Raw genomic sequence first — 18,928 nt, forward strand, 5'->3', positions numbered from 1 at the left:
CAATAACTGTCATGCTGTGACATATTATAAGCTAATTAGTTGGCTGTTGTCAGAATCGTACTTGTGTGTCTAACGTAGCATCTAGAACCACAGGCAAGACCGTGTGTGGGTATGTTTGTCTTTCTGCTTGGATAGACTGGCTGCATGGACCTTTGTGTCTGTCCTCTAAGGTTTTTTATGTCCTCTACGATTCTCTAAGGTTCTTTAAGGTTCTCCAAGGTAAGATGGCTAAGGTAAGGATTGTGCTTCTTTCAGCCGGCTTTTAAGCACGACCTTGTGGTTGAGGGTAAGCCCCCCCGTAGCCCCGTCACAACCAGGAGGTCCTGTTTGTCACCTGTTAGAGGTCGAAGGGTAGGGGGGTGTGGCTTTCTTACCCCATTTTGTTTGACACTAGCAGCAGTGAAGGATGTGTAACACAGAGCCAATGGGATTTGAGTATTCTAATACATCCCTCCCTCCCAATTTGGTTATGCTGGTGTGTACTGCATGAGTTGTTGACTGATCATTGATTAACTTTCTTTAAGATGTTTTTTGTCCTCCTAATTGGGGATCCTTTTTTGCTAAGGAATGGGTTTGGTCTTTTGTTTACTGATTGGTTGCCTATCATTTCTTGTGTGTTGTATGTGGGCCTGTCTTCTTGGTAAGGTTGCTGTCATGAAACCAAACGAGAGAGGATAAATGTCTGGATTTTTCCCTAACAACCCTATAGGTTTTGATGAATTATGCCCCCAAGTCAATGTTTCACGCATACATATACTGAACATTTTTCTCTCTCTCTCTCTCTCTCTCTCTCTCTCTCTCTCTCTCTCTCTCTCTCTCTCTCTCTCTCTCTCTCTCTCTCTCTCTCTCTCTTTCTCTCTCTCTTCTCTCTCCTCTCTCTCTCTCTCTCTCTCTCTCTCTCTCTCTCTCTCTCTCTCTCTCTCTCTCTCTCTCTCTCTCTCTCTCTCTCTCCTTCTTTTTCTCTCTCAGCGTTTTGTGCAGGATGCCTATCACAGTGGAGGAGACCCGTAAGTAACAAGAACCTCGTCAACACACCTCATTCGTTATCCTTGTCTTCAATACAATAACATGCTTATTCAGAAAAACTAAAAACTTTCACAGACACTTTCATCCAAAGCGACAGACAAATGGTACATGTTGTGCAGCAGATAATCAAGGATCAGAAATGAACTGCTTTCTCAGTGGTTAGAGCCAAAGAACAGTGTTTTTACCTCACAGTTATGCAACAATAACATCCTGTCAGCTTTCTTAACGGCGGTGTCTTGGCAGGTTCCAGGCCCTGTACAACTACACGCCACGCAACGAGGACGAGCTGGAGCTGAGAGAAGGAGACGTGGTCGACGTGATGGAGAAGTGTGACGACGGCTGGTTTGTTGGTAAGACGAGTCGGTCTCGTCCCCTCCCCTCTCTTTTCTCGGAGTAAAAAATAGATTGATCGTCACTCGCTTGGTCCGTTCTTCAAAGCAACTGCTGTTATCACCTATCCAGTCATGGGAACTCCCTATTTTAAAGATGACTAATGACACATATATTTGAACGCTATATCGGGTCCAAAAGTCTGAGGCTACGAGTCTAGATACTTCTATTTCGCATATAATACACCCAGTCTCAGACTTTTGGACCCGACTGTATATATTTGATATTAAAATGCTGAAATTGTCTATGAAAACACCAACACCGGTACTCAGACACCTCTACCACTAGGTAGAGCTGAAGCTTCTAGTTCTGTTGTTCACCAGTGTCCTAAAATAACTCCCTCCTCCCTCAAACTTGGAAATGTCCACTTAATCTGTTTATCGCACACAGGGTGCACCATCCTCAGCTAAAGCATTTTAACTTTGACCCCTCCAGTTCCTTGTTATTCCTTCCAGCTTCTTCAGGATATTTTCTTTCTGCGTTTGTGAATTTTTGCCAAATTGAATGTATCTTAATATCCTGGGTTAGCTGGCGGGAAGGTTACGTTGCTGCTGGAATGGTGATAATAGCCACTGGTAACAGCTGGCGAAACTTTAACTTTGACCGGTTAATGTGGAAGCTATGTGAGCTGATGGGGCTTGTCAGTCATTTTGCAGTTTGGATTCATTTTAAAGTATGCTTACCCCATGGTTCACGGCCTAGTCCACATGGTATGACAGTAATAAGTGGGATTTATAACTAGGCTAATCGGCTATAACATTTGTATATCTTTACATAAACTGACATACAATGTCATACAAGATTGTGACTGGTATTTCAAATTGTTATTTCAATGACAAGTACATATTCTCTTTCTCATTCCCTCTATCTCTCTGCCTCCCAACCCCTCTGCTTCCCTCTCTTTCTCTGGAACAAGGGACTTCTCGACGGAGCAAGCTGTTTGGCACTTTCCCAGGAAATTATGTGAAGCAGCTATAATGAAGAGTTTTTTGCCCCTGCCCTCCCCTCCATGAGACCCACATAAATCTGTCAGATATTAGTAGGGACAAACAACGCCCCACCCCACCACCCCACCCCTCCCACACACACACATACACACACACACATACAGCCTGCTGGTTTCACATGGAAGGATTCTTAGCTCTAACTAGCCATCTTTACCGGATGTAAATGTATTCCTCATGCAGTTACTTATTTTTAACACTGCAGCTTTTGTATTCCAACCAGTGACCTTTAACCTTAGGTTTTATGGGGGGGTGTAAAATGAAGATGGCCGAGCAGTGTCTGCAAAACAATTGGACAGTGCACTTATGAAGCAATCATGAAGAAAGGGTCAACCCTTTGTTGTTACATCCTCTTCATCAATTCATTGATTGAAAAGGGATTGTATGGTTTCCTTTCACAGGCAATAACTATACGTTTGTTCTGACTGTCACTGTAAGTTCCGTTCTGCACTGGAGGGTGAAGATGGCACTCAAAGGCTGCCGTGATGCCATCTTGCCAGTATAATAGTCCTACACGTCACACAAATATTTCTAAAAAAGTGTATTTACTCTTGAATAGTGAAGTATTGGAAAAAGTGTCTCTACAGAAGGTCATTGTTCTTATTTACGTTTATCTGACACTGTTACAGTAGGTGAATTCAGATAAGGAAGCTAGCGAGACAACGCGATAAAAAATGGGTGAGAATCACCTTGGATAGTGGGAACGAGAAAAGAGAGATTCACACCACTGTCACAAACCTGCAGCCATTCCCTAAGAAAGAAGACTAGTGGGGATGGATATAGATATCACGGTCAATTCATAAGGAAATTGTTCGAGGGATGTTTGTAGTTGAGCGTATAGATAATACCTTAACGTAATATTTCTAACATGCTTAGTGGAAGTCTAATTGTGTTGCTCTGTGTGAGAAACAGCATTTGAAATATTAGGCGGAGCAGTGTTCAAATAGTTTTTAACCTGGAGTTGATAGACTTGGTAATTATCTGTGTTTGAGCATTTTTCCCACAAGCATTTTCTGAGCAGACCACCACTGCAGACATGGTTATTGTTGATTTTGTTTGAAAATGTTGGAACAAAGTATGCAAAATGGTTGCCCAGTTTTATATGTAAAATATATTTATGATGGGAGAAAATGTATTAAGTATAGTTTTAGACATCTTTTTGAAGTGTCCAGCAGCCACAGAGTAATGCAAGGTATACACACTATCTCTGTATACTCAGTGTATTATATTCTTGTCGAAGTGCCCTAAGGTGAAGTGTACTTTGCAACCAACAGCAAAAAAAGACCCTTTCCTTTTGGGAAATTGTATTAATGTATTCCTGTGAGGTTTTATTTGAGAGGTTTGTTGTTGAATATTACATATGACATGAGGTTACTGTAGCTAATGAACATTCATTTAGTTGCCTGTGTCCAAATGTCATGGTTTCTGTATTAATTTAAGAATGATTTGGGATAAATTAATAGCATTTATTTGAATATGACAGCTACACTGACAGATTTTTTTTCATTAGATTGTGACAGTGCCCTTTTGCCTGCCTGAATGAATGATAGAATGACAGTATAATAATGTATTGTGGTAATAGGTATATTGTCAACTTGGCTTTATTGTGTTCAGCGAATATGATTTATGACTTTCTTTGGCCTTTTTTGCGTTTAAATGAGTATGCATTCACAAAGGATGGACACTGACAGTAGAACAATCGTTAAAGCACCTTAATATGTCATTTTTTCTTTTTGTCTCAGTTTAGTTCTTTGTTTTTCTCCACCACTCATTCTATCCACCACTGTCCCTGGGTTTGAAAACACGCTGTGTGTAACAGTGTTTTTGTATGCCTTTTGTATGAGAGCTGTAAAATGGCAGACGTTCACTACTTTATAAAGTCTTCTTTGTTTCTCACCCACCATCTGTTTGGGTTGCCTTTCTTTCTGCAGTTTCTCCGTTTTTTCGTACCTCGTTCTTCACCAGCTGTGATCAAACCTTTTAATGGAAAGAGAGAGATCAATCAACCGCCCAGTTCTCACACTCTTGTCTTAATTCTGTACTGTACATCGTACTCATCAACACCATTATCATGAGACTGGGCTGTTTGAAGGTTGGGTCTGCTCTCTCATGAACTGTCCAGGAGAAGGTTTGGTAACTGCTGGCTTTTCATCTCACTCATATACCATAACATCCTTAAACATCCCCTCAACACACAGCTGACACAGTAAAAACTAAAAAAACAGCATTTATGCAAAATGTCATGAATATAGTTAGAGTTATTAGGAAAAGTTTTTTCAGGGGACAGTGAAAAGTGTTTGGAATACATACCGACAAGGTGTTAAGGAAATATGAATTGTACCATTTTAACAAACTGTTTATAGTCAGTCTTTGCTACTACATTGGAGGTGTGGATTGACAATGTTAGACTACAGCTCTGGAAAAAAATAAGAAACCACTGCACCTTTTTCTTTCCTTTTTAAAAAAGTTGAGAAAGACCATTTTGAGTGAGGAACAGAAGGGTGAAATTTAAGAGGCCACTGCTAATTTTACCCCACTGTTCCTCACTCTAAATGGTCCTTCTCAACTTTTTTTCCAGAGCTGTATACTCCTGAGGAGGATTAGGCTCTTCATAGTGTTTGTATTGACTATAGAAATAGCTCCCACACTCAGTGTGTCTGTGTCTCAAGCTTAAGTGGACTAAACACACTGGTGCTGGTACACAAGGGTCTTTCTACAATCTTTCTCTATTCACTTTTGTTTGGGGGGGGGGGGGGTTATGGAACTGTATTCCTAATAAAATCTGCCTGATCAAATGTTTTTCACTCATCTTGCATTCATAAACGAGGATAGTTATGCTTCAGCAGGTTTAACACAAGTGGGTCAATAATTTATCCAAGGTTTAACCACATACACATTCTGTTGATCTGATAATATGTAATTAAACAATGTATATCCAAGGTAAAACAATGTATATCCAACATGGCATAGTCTGTGAACTAATAAGTATTTGGAGTCAAATTCTTTCAGGAGGGTGTTAGGTTTGTTTGTTGTCAAAGGGTTTAAGTGTGTGTGTGTGTGTGTGTGTGTGTGTGTGTGTGTGTGTGTGTGTGTGTGTGTGTGTGTTAGAAAGTGACTCCATCCTTTGCTTACCAGTTAGTGTATGAGTTGCCTTGTTCATAACCTGCCGCCATGGCAACCATATAAACAAACCATGAGCTCTGCTAACACACATGTTTCTGAAAGTGGTGAGCTCTGTCATTCCAGAAGACTGACACTAAGGGAAAAACGCATAACTTAAACAGTTCAATTATGGGAATTTGCACTAAAATCATTATCCCTGTATTTGAGTTGGCACAGATTATATGGAGAGGTCCTGTAAAAGAAAAAAGAAAGCTTTCAAAATTATGATAAAGGTCTTGCTCGTTGTGTGTTTACATTTTACTCTTGCACATGTTTGATGTTTTCATAATATGGGAATTTGTTTGTCCCAGTCAGGCCAGTGAGCGATGCAGACAGAAAGTCAATTTTCCTTGGGGGGGGGGGGGGGAGAGCGAAAGAGGTGTCAGGGAAGAATTGCCTTATTAATGTAACAAGAACTTCATCAACCTTATTTCTGTTATACACAGAGAAAAAGTGTGAAAGATCCAATACCCCAGCAGAATGTCACACGTTCAGGTCCAGTTCACACCAACACCAAAGGGACCAAGGAACAAGAAGGAAGACGGAAAGGAGTTCAGGGGGAAAAGGCAGTGAGACTGAAAACCAAATGAGGGGAGAGAGACTGAGGCAGCAAGAGACTGGGGAAGAGAGGGAGAGGTAATGAGGAGAGAGAGAAAGAGTAAGAGAAAGAGATATAGAAAGACAGGGAGAGCGAGAGAGGAATAGGGAGAGAGAGGAAGAAAGAGCCTAGTGCTGAGCCCTGGGCCCGGGCCAGATCAATAGGGGGTGGAATGTGCCTGGGGGACCTGCAGGGCCTCAGCACCAAGCTGCTCCTCCAGACCAAATAAGGACAGGAGCAACAAGACCGGTCCACTACCAGAGGAGGCCACCCTCGACTCGCAGCTGCCCGGGGATGAGAAGAGATGCGTGGGATGAACTCTCTGGGAGTCCGGCCTCCCTCCACATTACTTGTGGAGATCCCAGAGGAGGTATTTATGAAGGGAGACAGGACCAGAATAGGACAGAGCTACTGCAGATCACTGCTCACGAGTTGGAGTAAGAAAGAGAGATGTCAGTTTCATCAAGGGTGGTGGAACGAAACAGTGAGTTGCAGCAAGTTTAAGAGAGAGAACGAGAAAGAGAGAAAGTGCACTGGCCCTTGAATCTGTCCAATGACCTCACTGTGGGGGCGGACTCTCTCCTCCCCTTCCCCCCTATCTCCCCCCTCGCTGGTTAAAAGGGTGCATGGCTGTCCTGCCCCCTTGTTCGTTACTGTGGACCCCGTGTTGATCAAACACACACACACACCACACACACACACACACAGGAGGAAGCAGAGGAGAGAGACATGCCACTCAATGTAGTACTGGAAGGGCAAGCCCCATGGGGGTTCCGACTGACGGGAGGCAAGGACTTCAACCAGCCCCTGACCGTATCCAGGGTGAGTTGTGTGTTAGTTTGTGTGTGATTGTGTGGAGCTTTTTTATTTGTGCAGTTCAGCACATTGAAATAAATGTCCATGGTCAACCTCTTTCTCTTAGCTCTCACCACCCCTATCTTTAACTCTCTCTCCATCTCACTTTTTCATCCTGTCTCTATCTTTCTTCCATCTTGTTTTCTTCCTCCCTCCCTCCCTCCCTCACTCTCTCTCTCTCTCTCTCTCTCTCTGTCTTTTGTCTCTGTCTATCTCTGTTTGTCTGCTTTCCTCCCTCTCTCCCTCCAGTCCTCCATGCTTGGCTCACTTCCATGTTAGCCTCAGTTGACTGTCTGATCTGGGATGAGAAACAGCAGGGCACAGCTGTCATCAGCTATCTGCCATGTCAAGTTTAGGTTTAAGACCCTGTGTGTCTGGGTTAAGGGTCCTGGGTGTGGGTTTAAAATCCTTGTTCTGAGTTTAAGGTCCTGGGTCTGGGTTTAGATCCTGGGTCTGGGTTTAGAATCCTGGGTCTGGCCTGCTGAGTCTCTTATCCCCAGCAGATCGTTCATGTTTGTTTGCTAGCATACTTCAGCCCTGACACCTGTGTTTCAGCAAATGTCCACAACTTGGTTAGTTAGTTTAGCAGTTAGCAGTTTGCATCATGCACAGTAACATGCACACACACACACACACACACACACACACACAGAGAATCCCAAGCAGCTGGATCAACAGAGACTACTGGGAAAGGGTTTGAAAATTGAATTGTATCACAGAGGACAAACACCTGATAATCAGTTGGTCACTCATACAGAAATAGAAATCTGCATCAAACATACTTACATAGATTTCCAGTCGTGTGGGGACTGGAACATAATGCATCGGCACACACTGATAAAGAAGGATTTGGAGTTGACGAGTGTGTAGTCATTGTTTAGCAGTGTGTGTGTGTGTTTTCTCTGTGTGTGTGTGTGTGTGTGTTTGTGTGTTTGATTATTACCTTCATTTGGGCATTTCTGTTCACATTTAGCCGTGTGTGTCCACTTCCCACCAGAAATGTGGAGTTACAGTAATCCCTGATTGGTGTACGTGTGTGTGTCTATATTGGGGGTCTGACACCAGGATTTGAGGCTGGAGGCGTTACTGGTTAGCTGTGTGAAACACAGGCCTTGTGGGACCACCTCACACCTGTTGTGTTGGCAGACACTCTGCACTTCACTGAGCTATGAAGGCAGGATGAGACAGAGATGAGAGGGAGAGATGGAAGGGGGGAGGAGGGGTGGAGATGGGAAGGGAGGACACATTTGGGGAGGTTAGATAAAGAAGTATGGACCTGTTAATGACTACTTTCTTATTTGTTGCCTTGTACTGTATATGAAATTGGAAATGATCTCTGTGATGAGAATCAGACAAGTATGCTCCGTAAGTAATCATCAGGTTTTCTAGGCCAGGGCCTAAATGCAATGGGGAAAAAGTCTCAGAAGGAATCCATGCCTGTAAATGTAAATCACAGCCTCCATTTATGATCTGATTCATCCCACCAGCTTTCTCTATCCCTCTCTGCTGCGTTATTTATAATCAGATGACCTAACTCAAACCTCAATGTAATGTCCCCTGTGTCAGCCTCAGTCTCTCTTAAAGTTCAACTCTGCTGTTACGTACTGCTATCGCAATCCAGCAAGGCAGTATTACCCTCTTCCCAGTGAAGCTACTGTCAGCAGATTCACACTCCCACCCTAAACTGACTAACCCACCTTATTACTATTAGTAGCAGGTTGATAATGTACTGTAGTGGTGTGTCAATTACTATGAATGTGTTCATTAATAATGCAGATCATTTGATGAAATGTAGAAAAGGCAGATTATGACTGTGATATGGGAGATGGTTTGGTTTCAGTGAAAATAATAAAATGGGCTGGTCTTAATTAATGAAAGAGGAGTCTGAGTTTTGAGTCTTGAAGATTGAAATAAAAAATAATCTGATTTTTTGGCAGTCAATTACCAATTTCCTTACAAATTACAGATAATAAACCTATCTTACGCCAATGATACCGGAAGATAAGAGCGTCAGGCTATTTTTACGTTTGAACAAGTAGAAGAACAAGCCTGATACTGCTTACAATTGTAGCAGTATTAATTGGTCCAATGTATGTTACTTTTGCAACAGACCTTAACCAAATTCCAATTGCAGACCAGGTTAGATCCTCATGATGCAAATTCTGACAAGCCTTGCTCATCTTGGCATAGTTGGACTCAAAGACAGGTTTTTAGAGAGTTCAGAGCACAAGGAGTGTCCTGTGTCTGAGGTCAGAAGGTGATTGGTCAAGGGGAAAGTGAGGTCATATCATCTTTCCCCCTTCCATTCATACTTATGTCTGAGCTGGAGTTCTATGTTGGTTCACAAGATGTTAATATTATTGTTCTGTATAGTTGTCAAGAAGGGCTGACGGTATACTTCTGATCTGGTGGGCAAGAATCTGCAACAATAAGCTGGTTATGTTACAACTATGGTTGGAGTGAACACCTGCAAGAAAGTAGCTCTCTGGGAACAGGGCTGCCCTGAACAACACAATGTAGGTTATCTGACAATGTGATAAGAATAATGTGAATACATTGTTGATGTGTTTTTGTTGTGCATTGTTGTGGAATTGTTGTACATTGTTGTGGAAACAGACATAGACAAGTGTCTATCATCTACTGTATTCTGCACAGAAGTTTATCAGGACAACACACTTATCATGCAATTGTTCCTTACCCAGTATCCAGTTTCCACCATCCCCATTCTGTCTGGAAAGTATCCTTCGGTGGGAAGTCATCTTTGTTTATTCAGCCTGGACAAAGTAGGAGAAACAGTTTACATGCAGGCATACCAGGGAAGGCAATGGAGTCAGACACACTCACAGAGAATGTTTCTGGGCCTTAGTCCTGGACACACTTTTCAGCCACAGGACAATCTACAATCTTTTTTTTTTTTTTTACATTCTTGTCATGTATTTACAGGTTTACTGTTCTATATTGATTGACATTCACCGTTGAAGATATGAGTGGTACTATATACAATTTAAGTTATGCCCTTAAATAGACCTCTATTAACACGATTTTGCCAGTCATGTTTAAAGAGCCTGGATGCCCAAAAAAAACACAAGAAAAGCCACACAGATGGCAAGAAGAACCAGAGAAAGAGAAGGAGGATGGATGCAGAGGGAAAGAGAGACAACATGCCTATGTATTTTAGTCAGAAGGCTGTCCTCAGCTGTTTGTGTAACTGTGACAAATACAGCTCTGTTAGACCTATTAATAGGTTATTTGCTGCATTAGACACCTGGTCTTCCCCTCTCTCTCTCTCTCTCTCTCTCTCTCTCTCTCTCTCTCTCTCTCTCTCTCTCTCTCTCTCTCTCTCTTTCTCTTCCTTTTTTCTCTCTCACTTCTCTCTTTCTCAGTTCCTCTCTCCTCTCTCAGACTTCACACTGTATCTCTCGCTTGTCCCTTTCTCTCTGTCCCCATCTCACCTTATTTTTCCCCTTCTCCTACCTCGCTTCAATCTTTCTCCATCCCTTCCACTCTATCCCATCTAACTCCCTCTCTCTCTATCCCACGCTCCCTCAGATTACTCCGGGCGGCAAGGCGTCCATGGCCAACCTGTGTCCGGGAGACCTGATCCTGGCCATTGAGGGGGAGGCGGCTGTGGACATGCTGCACTGTGATGCCCAGAACAAAATCAAGGAGGCCACTTACCAGCTCAACCTCAGCGTGGAGAGGTCAGCAGTGGTATCTCACGGGGTCTGGGCACACAGGACACAAGTCTGAGACGTACACACACACACACACACAGGGGACAGACATTTACGTGTATGAATGCTCTTGTGTTTACTGGGCCATACTGTGCGGGCGGACATGATGTACATATATTCACTTTTGATCATATCTGTCTGTCATCTACCATACACTCAGGCGTGCACTTTGCACAGTGACCACTAGGTGGCGAAAGCATTATTTGTGTGACTTCCTTATCTGTGAATCTATGATTCACAGATAAGGAAGATAATTGAGATAATTGTTTCCCAGGTAAAGTTAATCTACTGGAAAATCTTCCAGAATAGATTTACAATGAGCTGTTACATTTACATTTACATTTTAGTCATTTAGCAGACGCTCTTATCCAGAGCGATTTACAGTAAGTACAGGGATATTCTCCCCGAAGCAAGTAGGGTGAAGTGCCTTGCTCAAGGACACAACGTCATTTGGCACGGCTGGGAATCGAACTGGCAACCTTCAGATTACTAGCCCGACTCCCTCACCGCTCAGCCATCTGACTCCCATAGCTGTTACATTCCTTAACTTTGATTCATACCCTGCTAAAATCATCTGAAGTGAAGGATCTAACACACACACACACACACACAAACACACATATTTTTTACCCTGGTGCATACCAGTACAACATATATCCAGAAACACACACACACAATCATAGTGTCCTTGAGAGCTAGTGTAGAATGTTCAATTACAACAGGCCCCAGCTCAGCGGCCCAGTTGTCACGTAAAAGTAATCTGCAGGGGTGATCATGAATCCACTTGCGGTTGTGGGAAAACTGACCGCTTCCCTGTGATCTTTCTGTTTGTCTGTTCCCAGGCCAGAAGTCAGACTATGGTCACCTCAAGTCGCAGAAGATGGCAAAGTGAACCCTTTCAAAGTCAATCTGGAAGCAGAGCAACAGGTGTGTGTGTGTGTTAAGATTAAGAGAGAGTGACTGAGGGGGACCCCAGTTCCCTAAGGACCCACCAGTCAAAATGGTCATGGTAATCACAAAGTACCTAAAACGACCAACCATAGTACAACTTCCTGACCAATCATCCTTCTTCCCTACCTTCTCCTACCATGCAGGAGTTCAAACCCATCGGTACTGGCCACAACCGCAAGGCTCAGCCCTTCGTGGCGGCGGCCAACATCGATGACAAGCGTCAGGTGGTCAGTACGGCCTACAACACGCCCATAGGACTGTACTCCTCAGGCAACATCCAAGATGCGATGCAGGGACAGATGAAGGGTCTTGTCCTCGACAAACCTGAGGGGTCAGTGACGTTTTGTTGTGTTATTACACACACACACACAAACAGTGACATATACTCACATATAGTCACACATAGTTACTTACACATCCACCGGTCCTATTTATAGGAGGACTTTTAACCACCAAAAAGATATGTCTGTTTTACTGTCTGTCCATTTGTTGACTCGAGGCCCACCAGTTGCCTCTCTATCAGCACCCTCTGTCACACCCCTCGTTTCAAGTATTCCAATATGTCAGGTTCCCAGTAAATAAAGTGGATCTCATTAGACTACCAGATACATGGGGTTTCACCAGTCGTGTATCACCCCAGCCCACAGGAATGATATTTCCCATGAGGTTCACTTAGAGCTGCTTCTGAAAGTTCCTTCATCTCAGATATATGTCATCCTACTGGTACAAGATTGTGCTCTGCATCGATGTTATCCAGCTGAACAAGTTTCAGCAAAAATCTTGCAGAAGTTTCTAATAACGCTTTGAGAGTGTTTAATAATCGCACATTACTGTGTAGTCTCTGTCTGTAAGCAATCTTTAAAAACAAAAAAGACTTGCTTGGTAGTTAAGATATCATAAATGTGATGGGAATGAAAGTGGAAGGATGGAAATATGTCTTGGACACATACAGCATCTGCTGTTAATTTATAAATAACACTGCATACATATGGTATACACAAGAACCGCCAATGTCTTCTGATCTTCTCTCTTTCCTCAACTGTCCATTCTCTCTGTTTCCTCCCTCTGTCCTCCCTGGATTTCCTTTTATGGATGCCTGCTCCGGTGTTGTATCAGTGTCATCTCAGGCTGGCTGCTCTGATCTGATGCCCACGATTACCACAAGCCCCAGGGCATGGTGGTCAAGAGCATCCCATCTGGCATGCATCATTGCTCAGTACAATGTTAAGCCAGTCTCTCCTGGGTTTGGGAGGTGAACTGGGTGGTCTTTGGTACCTCAGGGCTCAAAATGATAAATTAGATATGAGGGGAAGTTGTTGTGAACATTGCTGCTGTAGACAGACAGGGATTTTCGGCAGTCACAGCTGTCGATGTGAGTTAACATTGTGTATGTGCGTGTGAGTGTTGGTCTGTTTACCTCTGTGTGTGTGTGTGTCTGCGTGTGTGTGTGTGTGTGTGTGACTTTATGACCAGCCCTGTATGACTACTCACCTGAGGATGTGTGGTTGCGTGTGACTATATGACCAGCCTTGCTGACCTGGAGATGTGTTCTCCCTGTAGCAGCAGGACCTTGACCTCCATCGAGGAGTCTGATGTGTACCGCATGCTGCAGAAGGACCAGGAGGAACCCCAGGAACCACGACAATCAGGCTCCTTCAAGGCCCTGCAGGACTTTGTCGACAGTGATGGAAAGTTATAAATGTCCCCTCTTAATAAGTGGCATTCAGATCATTTTTCGATATATTTTTATGCTGTCCAGCCCACCAACCATTTCTAGCAATTACAGTCACAACACTCACAGTTCTGATAGATGACAGCCTGTTTTGGGAAAGGCACTAATTGAGTTTAGACCTTTTTTTGTACAGCTGTAATGTCTGAGAATTTAATTGAGCATTTTTCTTATGTCTTGGCAGGCACCCGCCCCATTGTGACAAGGACAGTCAGAGCCCCCACGACTAAGCCAGCTCCACCCATTGGCAACCTTCAGAAGCTGCCTCTCTGTGACAAGTGTGGGAACGGCATTGTGTTAGTACAACCTCATTTAGCCACGGGAAAATCATGGGAAATAAACTGAATCATAATAACATACAATACTTACTAAAATGCATTGTGTCATTTGTAATCAAATCAAGCATCTTCTTATTATGCCATTTATAAATCAAGTGATTCATTAAATTCATAGGTTGCTTCTTACATTTATCCCTTCTCCCTTATCATCACATACTGACAGATATGTTTTCAGGTACAGTATCCGGAAAATATGTCATCCATCTCAATTCTTATTTGAACTGACATCCTGACTAATTGCTTGTATTTGTGCTGTAATCTGGCAACCCAACTCAGGAAATCTGACAGCCATGCTCATGCTCTGCTATTTTCTCTGCTCTATCTCTTCCTGGTCCACAGGGGGACAGTAGTGAAGGCCAGGGACAAATACCGCCACCCCGGCTGCTTTGTGTGCACTGACTGTGACGCCAACCTTAAACAGAAGGGCTACTTCTTCGTGGAGGGGGAGCTTTACTGCGAGACCCATGCCCGAGCTCGTACGAGACCCCCGGAGGGTCACGACCTCATCACCACTTACCCTTCGGCATAGAACCTCAACATCCTGTACTCTCACACCTGCAGTGCCCTCACACATACCTTTCCACTCTCTCTTTGACTCACACCAACACCCTACCTGTGTCTGCATACCCTCCCTCTGTCTAACTAGGTTGCCAGAGAAAACCTGTTTTTACTTGTACTTGCATTTTGTTATCATTTGAATGCTGTGTTTTTCACATAATCCTGAAGTGCACTTGTGAATACACTTGTCTCTGCTGTCTTCTTTTAAATAAAAGGGTGTTGGCCCATACTGTGGTAACCACAGATGTAATAATTTATTAGATAGTTATCTTGTCTTTTTTATCAGACCATCATCCCTGAGTTTGGAAGGGCAAGGGATGATGGAGTGTGGATGTGGGTGAATAAGTGGGGAATGGGGGGGGGGGGGGGTTGAGTACAATGAACATCCAACATTTCAAAGGACAGGCCCCTCGTTTGTCCAGCAGAAAAAGGATTAGGTTCCTAGTGCAAGACGTCTGTGGTTCAACGCGCATCTCAACTTGCATGTGACATTGGTGCCAAACAGCAAGGGGTGCCCCTCTATGGTATGTTCCTTGTGGGGCAAATGGGATAGACATTATTTAAAATACCACTTATATGGCTCTGCATACTCAAAAATAGTAGGGTAAAGAAAGGGCAAGTTATATTTGGAAGACTGGGTTAGTATAAGCACCTTCATGTGGCCAATACTCTTTAACTTAATGGTAGACTTATGGTTGTGAGATACATTTTTGTCACATAAGGACAAAACCCCTTCCAGACATCAAAATATCAATGTCTAAGTAAAAGCTGACAGAAAAACTGCTGGCTGCAGTCTATTATTGTGACACTAGGTGGTGATGTACAATAATTAAATAACCTTTGACCAAACATGTTCTGTTGATTGGCAGACATCTTGATATCAACCTGCCAATCCAGATCAACTAGATGTAATGCAACAACAACACATATATTTTAAATTATAATTTAATTAATATGTATATAATATAATCTTGGGTTAAATGCATGCATGTTTTATTGTTAATACTTTAGATCTAAGTGGCTTTGGTAGCCTACCTACATTTCTCAGATCCCAATTGAGTTTCTCACCTCAGCATCATTATGTCAAGGGTGAGTGTAGGAGGTGGACCCAAGGGCAAGGAGACCAACGCAAGACAATGACCAGTTTTTCAACCACAGACTTGCACAAACATTTATGGAATTTGAGAATTTCCATGGCAACGGTGAGAGGAAACATCGCGTCGATTCGTGGACAAAATATAGGGGTAGACTAGCGGTAAATTAGCCTAAGACGTCGCTTTGCATCCCTAAAAACATTCAGTGCTAAAGTGCACTGTATAAAGTGCAATGTAGTGCAATGTCTAGTTTTGACCTGAATTTGCTATAAGTCTCAAACTAGCTAGCTAGTTTCTAGCTAGCCTCTAGCTAGCCTCAAGTCGGCGTCACACTATGCTGTGCACTGGAGCTTTGCTTCTTATCAAGGTTCAATTGAGCGTTAATGCAAAATACATTTCTCGCCATTTGTTCATGTTTGGAACAATTTCTCATGTACAGTGACCGTGATTGTCCGCTCTCCCAAAGAGATATAATGTAGGCTACCAGTTTAGCAAATCATGGCCTACTAGCATGTAGTTGTACTGTATCGTTTGAGAATGATTGGTCTAAAGTTTAGACCAATCATTAGTTTAGACTGAACTAATGATTGGTCGAAACTAATTAAACTAAAGTCAATATTATATCAAAGTATTTATATAATACGTATTTCCATAGTAACTGACGATATAGTTTACTTTTATAGTGACTTTATGTAGGCCTACTCACTGTTTCAATGTACTCAACAGAATATCCAGTCACATGATATGGAGAAAACAGGCCTGGTCTTTAGCAGTCCCAGCAGCAAACCTGGGATCTTGGCAGAAAACTCAAACCACCTTGATCATGTCAGAATGGGAGCAGTCGCTTATGAAGAAAAAACACAGAGATCTTCCTCTGGACATTTACCTTTGCTGTGTAACCTTGACACTCCACGAAGCAGTGGCTCAGGGGACCGAGCTGTGAGGTTAGACTGCAAGTCAGAAAAGATAGTTGATCTTGAGCAGACTGTTGCCAGATTGAAAAATGCACTTGTTTCACTGGAGGAAGAAAACCTGAGTCTTAACAGAAAGATCAAGTCAGAACGCGTGAGCTCTTTGTCCAACCACACACCCTATGCCGTAAACACAAGAAGCACTAACAAGTCACATGAATTGGATAACAGTCCCAACTCCGAACTCAAAGTCAGTTTCAACTTTGACACAACCCACCAAGATGGCATGAAGCAAGATAAACTGTCTGAGCATAGTGAGATAGACACATGCAAGGGGGAGAGGGAGTCCCATGAGGAGAGGTACCTCATCTTGACGAAAGAGAAACAGGACTTGGAGAAGAAGCTGAAAAAGACAGAGGACTATTCCAAAGCGTGTGCCGATGAGCTCAAAATGCTCCTTCAAAAGTATGAGGACTTTAAAGCCCTTAACAAAATCCTGAATAAACAGAGCAAGAATCTCGCTAAGGAAAACCGCTGGTTGAAGGACACCCTGGACACTGTGCAGGCAGGGGTCAGACCCAAGGATCCCAGTCTGTCTCTGGAGCCCAAAGAGGGAAGTGAAGGCAGGGTAAGTGTCCAGCTAGAGATGGCCAATGAGCGTTGTGCCAACCTTAGCCACGAGAAGGGCCATTTGGAGGAAAAGGTGGCATCCCTGTCCAGAGAGGTTTGTCATCTCAAAGACGAGCTGGATTTCAGCAATGCTGAGATCCACAGACTAGAGGCTGAAAGGAGCGCTATAGAGGGCACTGCCAGGAGCCCTCCTGCTGGAAAACACCAATCCGCACGCATTCTTGACAGTGTGGGGAAAGAACAAGAGTCCCATAGCACCGTGGCTCAGCTAAAAGAGGAAAACAGGACCCTCAGAGTGAAGCTGGAGGCCAACACAAAGTACATCAAAGAGATGAAGAGCAGCACGAGGAGGTTGACAGAAGAACAGGGTCTTCTGGAGAACTGCCTCCATACGTTGCAGATGGAGAGGGATCTTCTGCAGGGGGAGGTGCGCAAGCTGCACCAGGAGTACATAGAGCTCAGTGGCAATGTCTCTGAACAGCTGAGGGAGAGAAGCCCTGCATCCACCAGGATCATGGCTGGATCCCACAAGATGGCAGATTGGACCGGTGATGATGAACCTAGACATGAGAGTCCAAAGCTACCTCTGCATAGTAGCCCTATCACCAGAGAAATGCTGGACAGCAGTATTGGTATGGTGAAAAAATGTAAACCAATACAGTTGAATGCCTACTATGTAAAGTTAATGCTATTATAGATTACATTATGCTGACATGACTAACATCACCAGCAAACTGCCTTGATTGACAGTGTTACATTGTCCTCTTCAACTGTCTAGGCGGGGAGACTATTGACCAGATAAGGAAGCGCTTGGAGGAGGATGAACAGAGGGGAGCGCAGAGGTACAAAAACACCATCCATCAGAATGAATGAGGTAGAGCTGAGTCCCAGACAGGATGTTCCCAGCTGATCCTTCTCCATACATGGAACTACCACAACTGTGGTACTACACTCTGAAGTACAAAAGGGGATACAACGTAGAGCTTTGTCCATTGCCAAGCCTGTTAGGCTAACATAGCCTAACCAGTGGTTTATGTTTGGATCATTTTATTATATTTCTTATGTGGATATGTGTTGGTGTGCTGATTTTATTGTTAGGATAGGCCACAGTCTCATTGTGGTATGTAATCAGATAATTATGAAACACATACAACTGGTACAAATGCCATGAGTGAATACCATAAAACGTGACTAATGAGACCAAGTGGTTACTACAGTTAAAAACCAAAGTATTGATACACCAAGACAAAACACAATGGTATCAAATTTCCCTGGATTATCTCAACCCATTCTCCTTTTGTATCTTGTTAGACTATTTCACAACAGTAGGGGGAGCTGTAGCATTGTTCTCAAGTCACCTTCACGCTGCGATGATTTTAGTCATCTTCATTCAGTTTAATCCAACAGGCTGTGATGTACTATACATCAAAACAAGGATTTACTATAGTTTTTCGCAATACATTATATTTATTTATTCTGAAATTTAAATTTGAATGTAATAGTGCCTTTACTGCATGTGTCATCTACGGCACACAACCAGTTAGTAAGGTTTGAGTCTTGATCTCTGGCAGGTTTCCAAATGGCATACAATTGGTTTATCATCCTTAATACTAGTAATAATCCCATTATGTGTTCACTGTGCCCAGATGGCTGAAAAGTCATTTCTGAATACCCCTGTTAATTTGATCATGTTGATGGATGAGTAGTGCACATTCCTCAGGCTTTAAGCCTCAAAATATATATGTCAGTGCAGCAATATCAGAGATGGCCAATAGCAGTCATACTGGAAGATCAAGAATAAGGTCAACTTCAGCCTCTTTAATGCCTGATACCTTCAGCCGAGGAACAGACGAGACCGGATCAATGTTTTCTTTGTTGCCTCCCAAAGCCCTCTTCTTAATGAATTGCCGGCTATTGACTTCCTACAGTATGCGGTATGATCAGTTCT

The 18,928-nt window shown here is 43.1% G+C and overlaps 3 protein-coding genes across 4 annotated transcripts in view; all 3 read left to right on the top strand.

Annotated features, from left to right (window-relative positions):
• Nucleotides 1-4,321, top strand: part of sorbs2a (sorbin and SH3 domain containing 2a) — a 55,414-nt gene extending 51,093 nt beyond the window's left edge. Inside the window, exons 27-30 of the mRNA XM_062477404.1 lie at nt 256-351; nt 970-1,007; nt 1,270-1,376; nt 2,333-4,321. Of these exons, the coding sequence (XP_062333388.1) occupies nt 256-351; nt 970-1,007; nt 1,270-1,376; nt 2,333-2,394 (303 nt within the window). The 3' untranslated portion in view covers nt 2,395-4,321. The remainder of the gene's footprint in view (nt 1-255; nt 352-969; nt 1,008-1,269; nt 1,377-2,332) is intronic.
• A 2,505-nt stretch (nt 4,322-6,826) lies between these two features.
• On the top strand, nt 6,827-14,607 carry LOC134033267 (PDZ and LIM domain protein 3-like). The gene is made up of 7 exons (XM_062477364.1): nt 6,827-7,002; nt 10,585-10,736; nt 11,612-11,696; nt 11,864-12,051; nt 13,281-13,407; nt 13,633-13,745; nt 14,127-14,607. The coding sequence occupies exons 1-7, from the start codon at nt 6,910-6,912 to the stop codon at nt 14,314-14,316; spliced, it is 948 nt and encodes a 315-aa protein (XP_062333348.1). The 5' UTR covers nt 6,827-6,909; the 3' UTR covers nt 14,317-14,607.
• Nucleotides 14,608-15,287: 680 nt separating this feature from the next.
• Nucleotides 15,288-18,050, top strand: si:dkey-256e7.8 (probable DNA double-strand break repair Rad50 ATPase). Of its 2 annotated transcripts, none has more exons than XM_062477328.1 (3): nt 15,288-15,547; nt 16,166-17,627; nt 17,759-18,050. In XM_062477328.1, the coding sequence occupies exons 1-3, from the start codon at nt 15,326-15,328 to the stop codon at nt 17,851-17,853; spliced, it is 1,779 nt and encodes a 592-aa protein (XP_062333312.1). In that variant the 5' UTR covers nt 15,288-15,325; the 3' UTR covers nt 17,854-18,050. The 2 variants fall into 2 exon arrangements, with proteins under 2 accessions (XP_062333312.1, XP_062333313.1); XM_062477329.1 differs by having other exon boundaries at nt 15,289-15,547; nt 16,166-17,612.
• Nucleotides 18,051-18,928: the final 878 nt, after the last annotated feature.

This window comes from Osmerus eperlanus, chromosome 14 (genome assembly GCF_963692335.1).
Source record: "Osmerus eperlanus chromosome 14, fOsmEpe2.1, whole genome shotgun sequence".
Lineage (NCBI taxonomy): Eukaryota > Metazoa > Chordata > Actinopteri > Osmeriformes > Osmeridae > Osmerus > Osmerus eperlanus.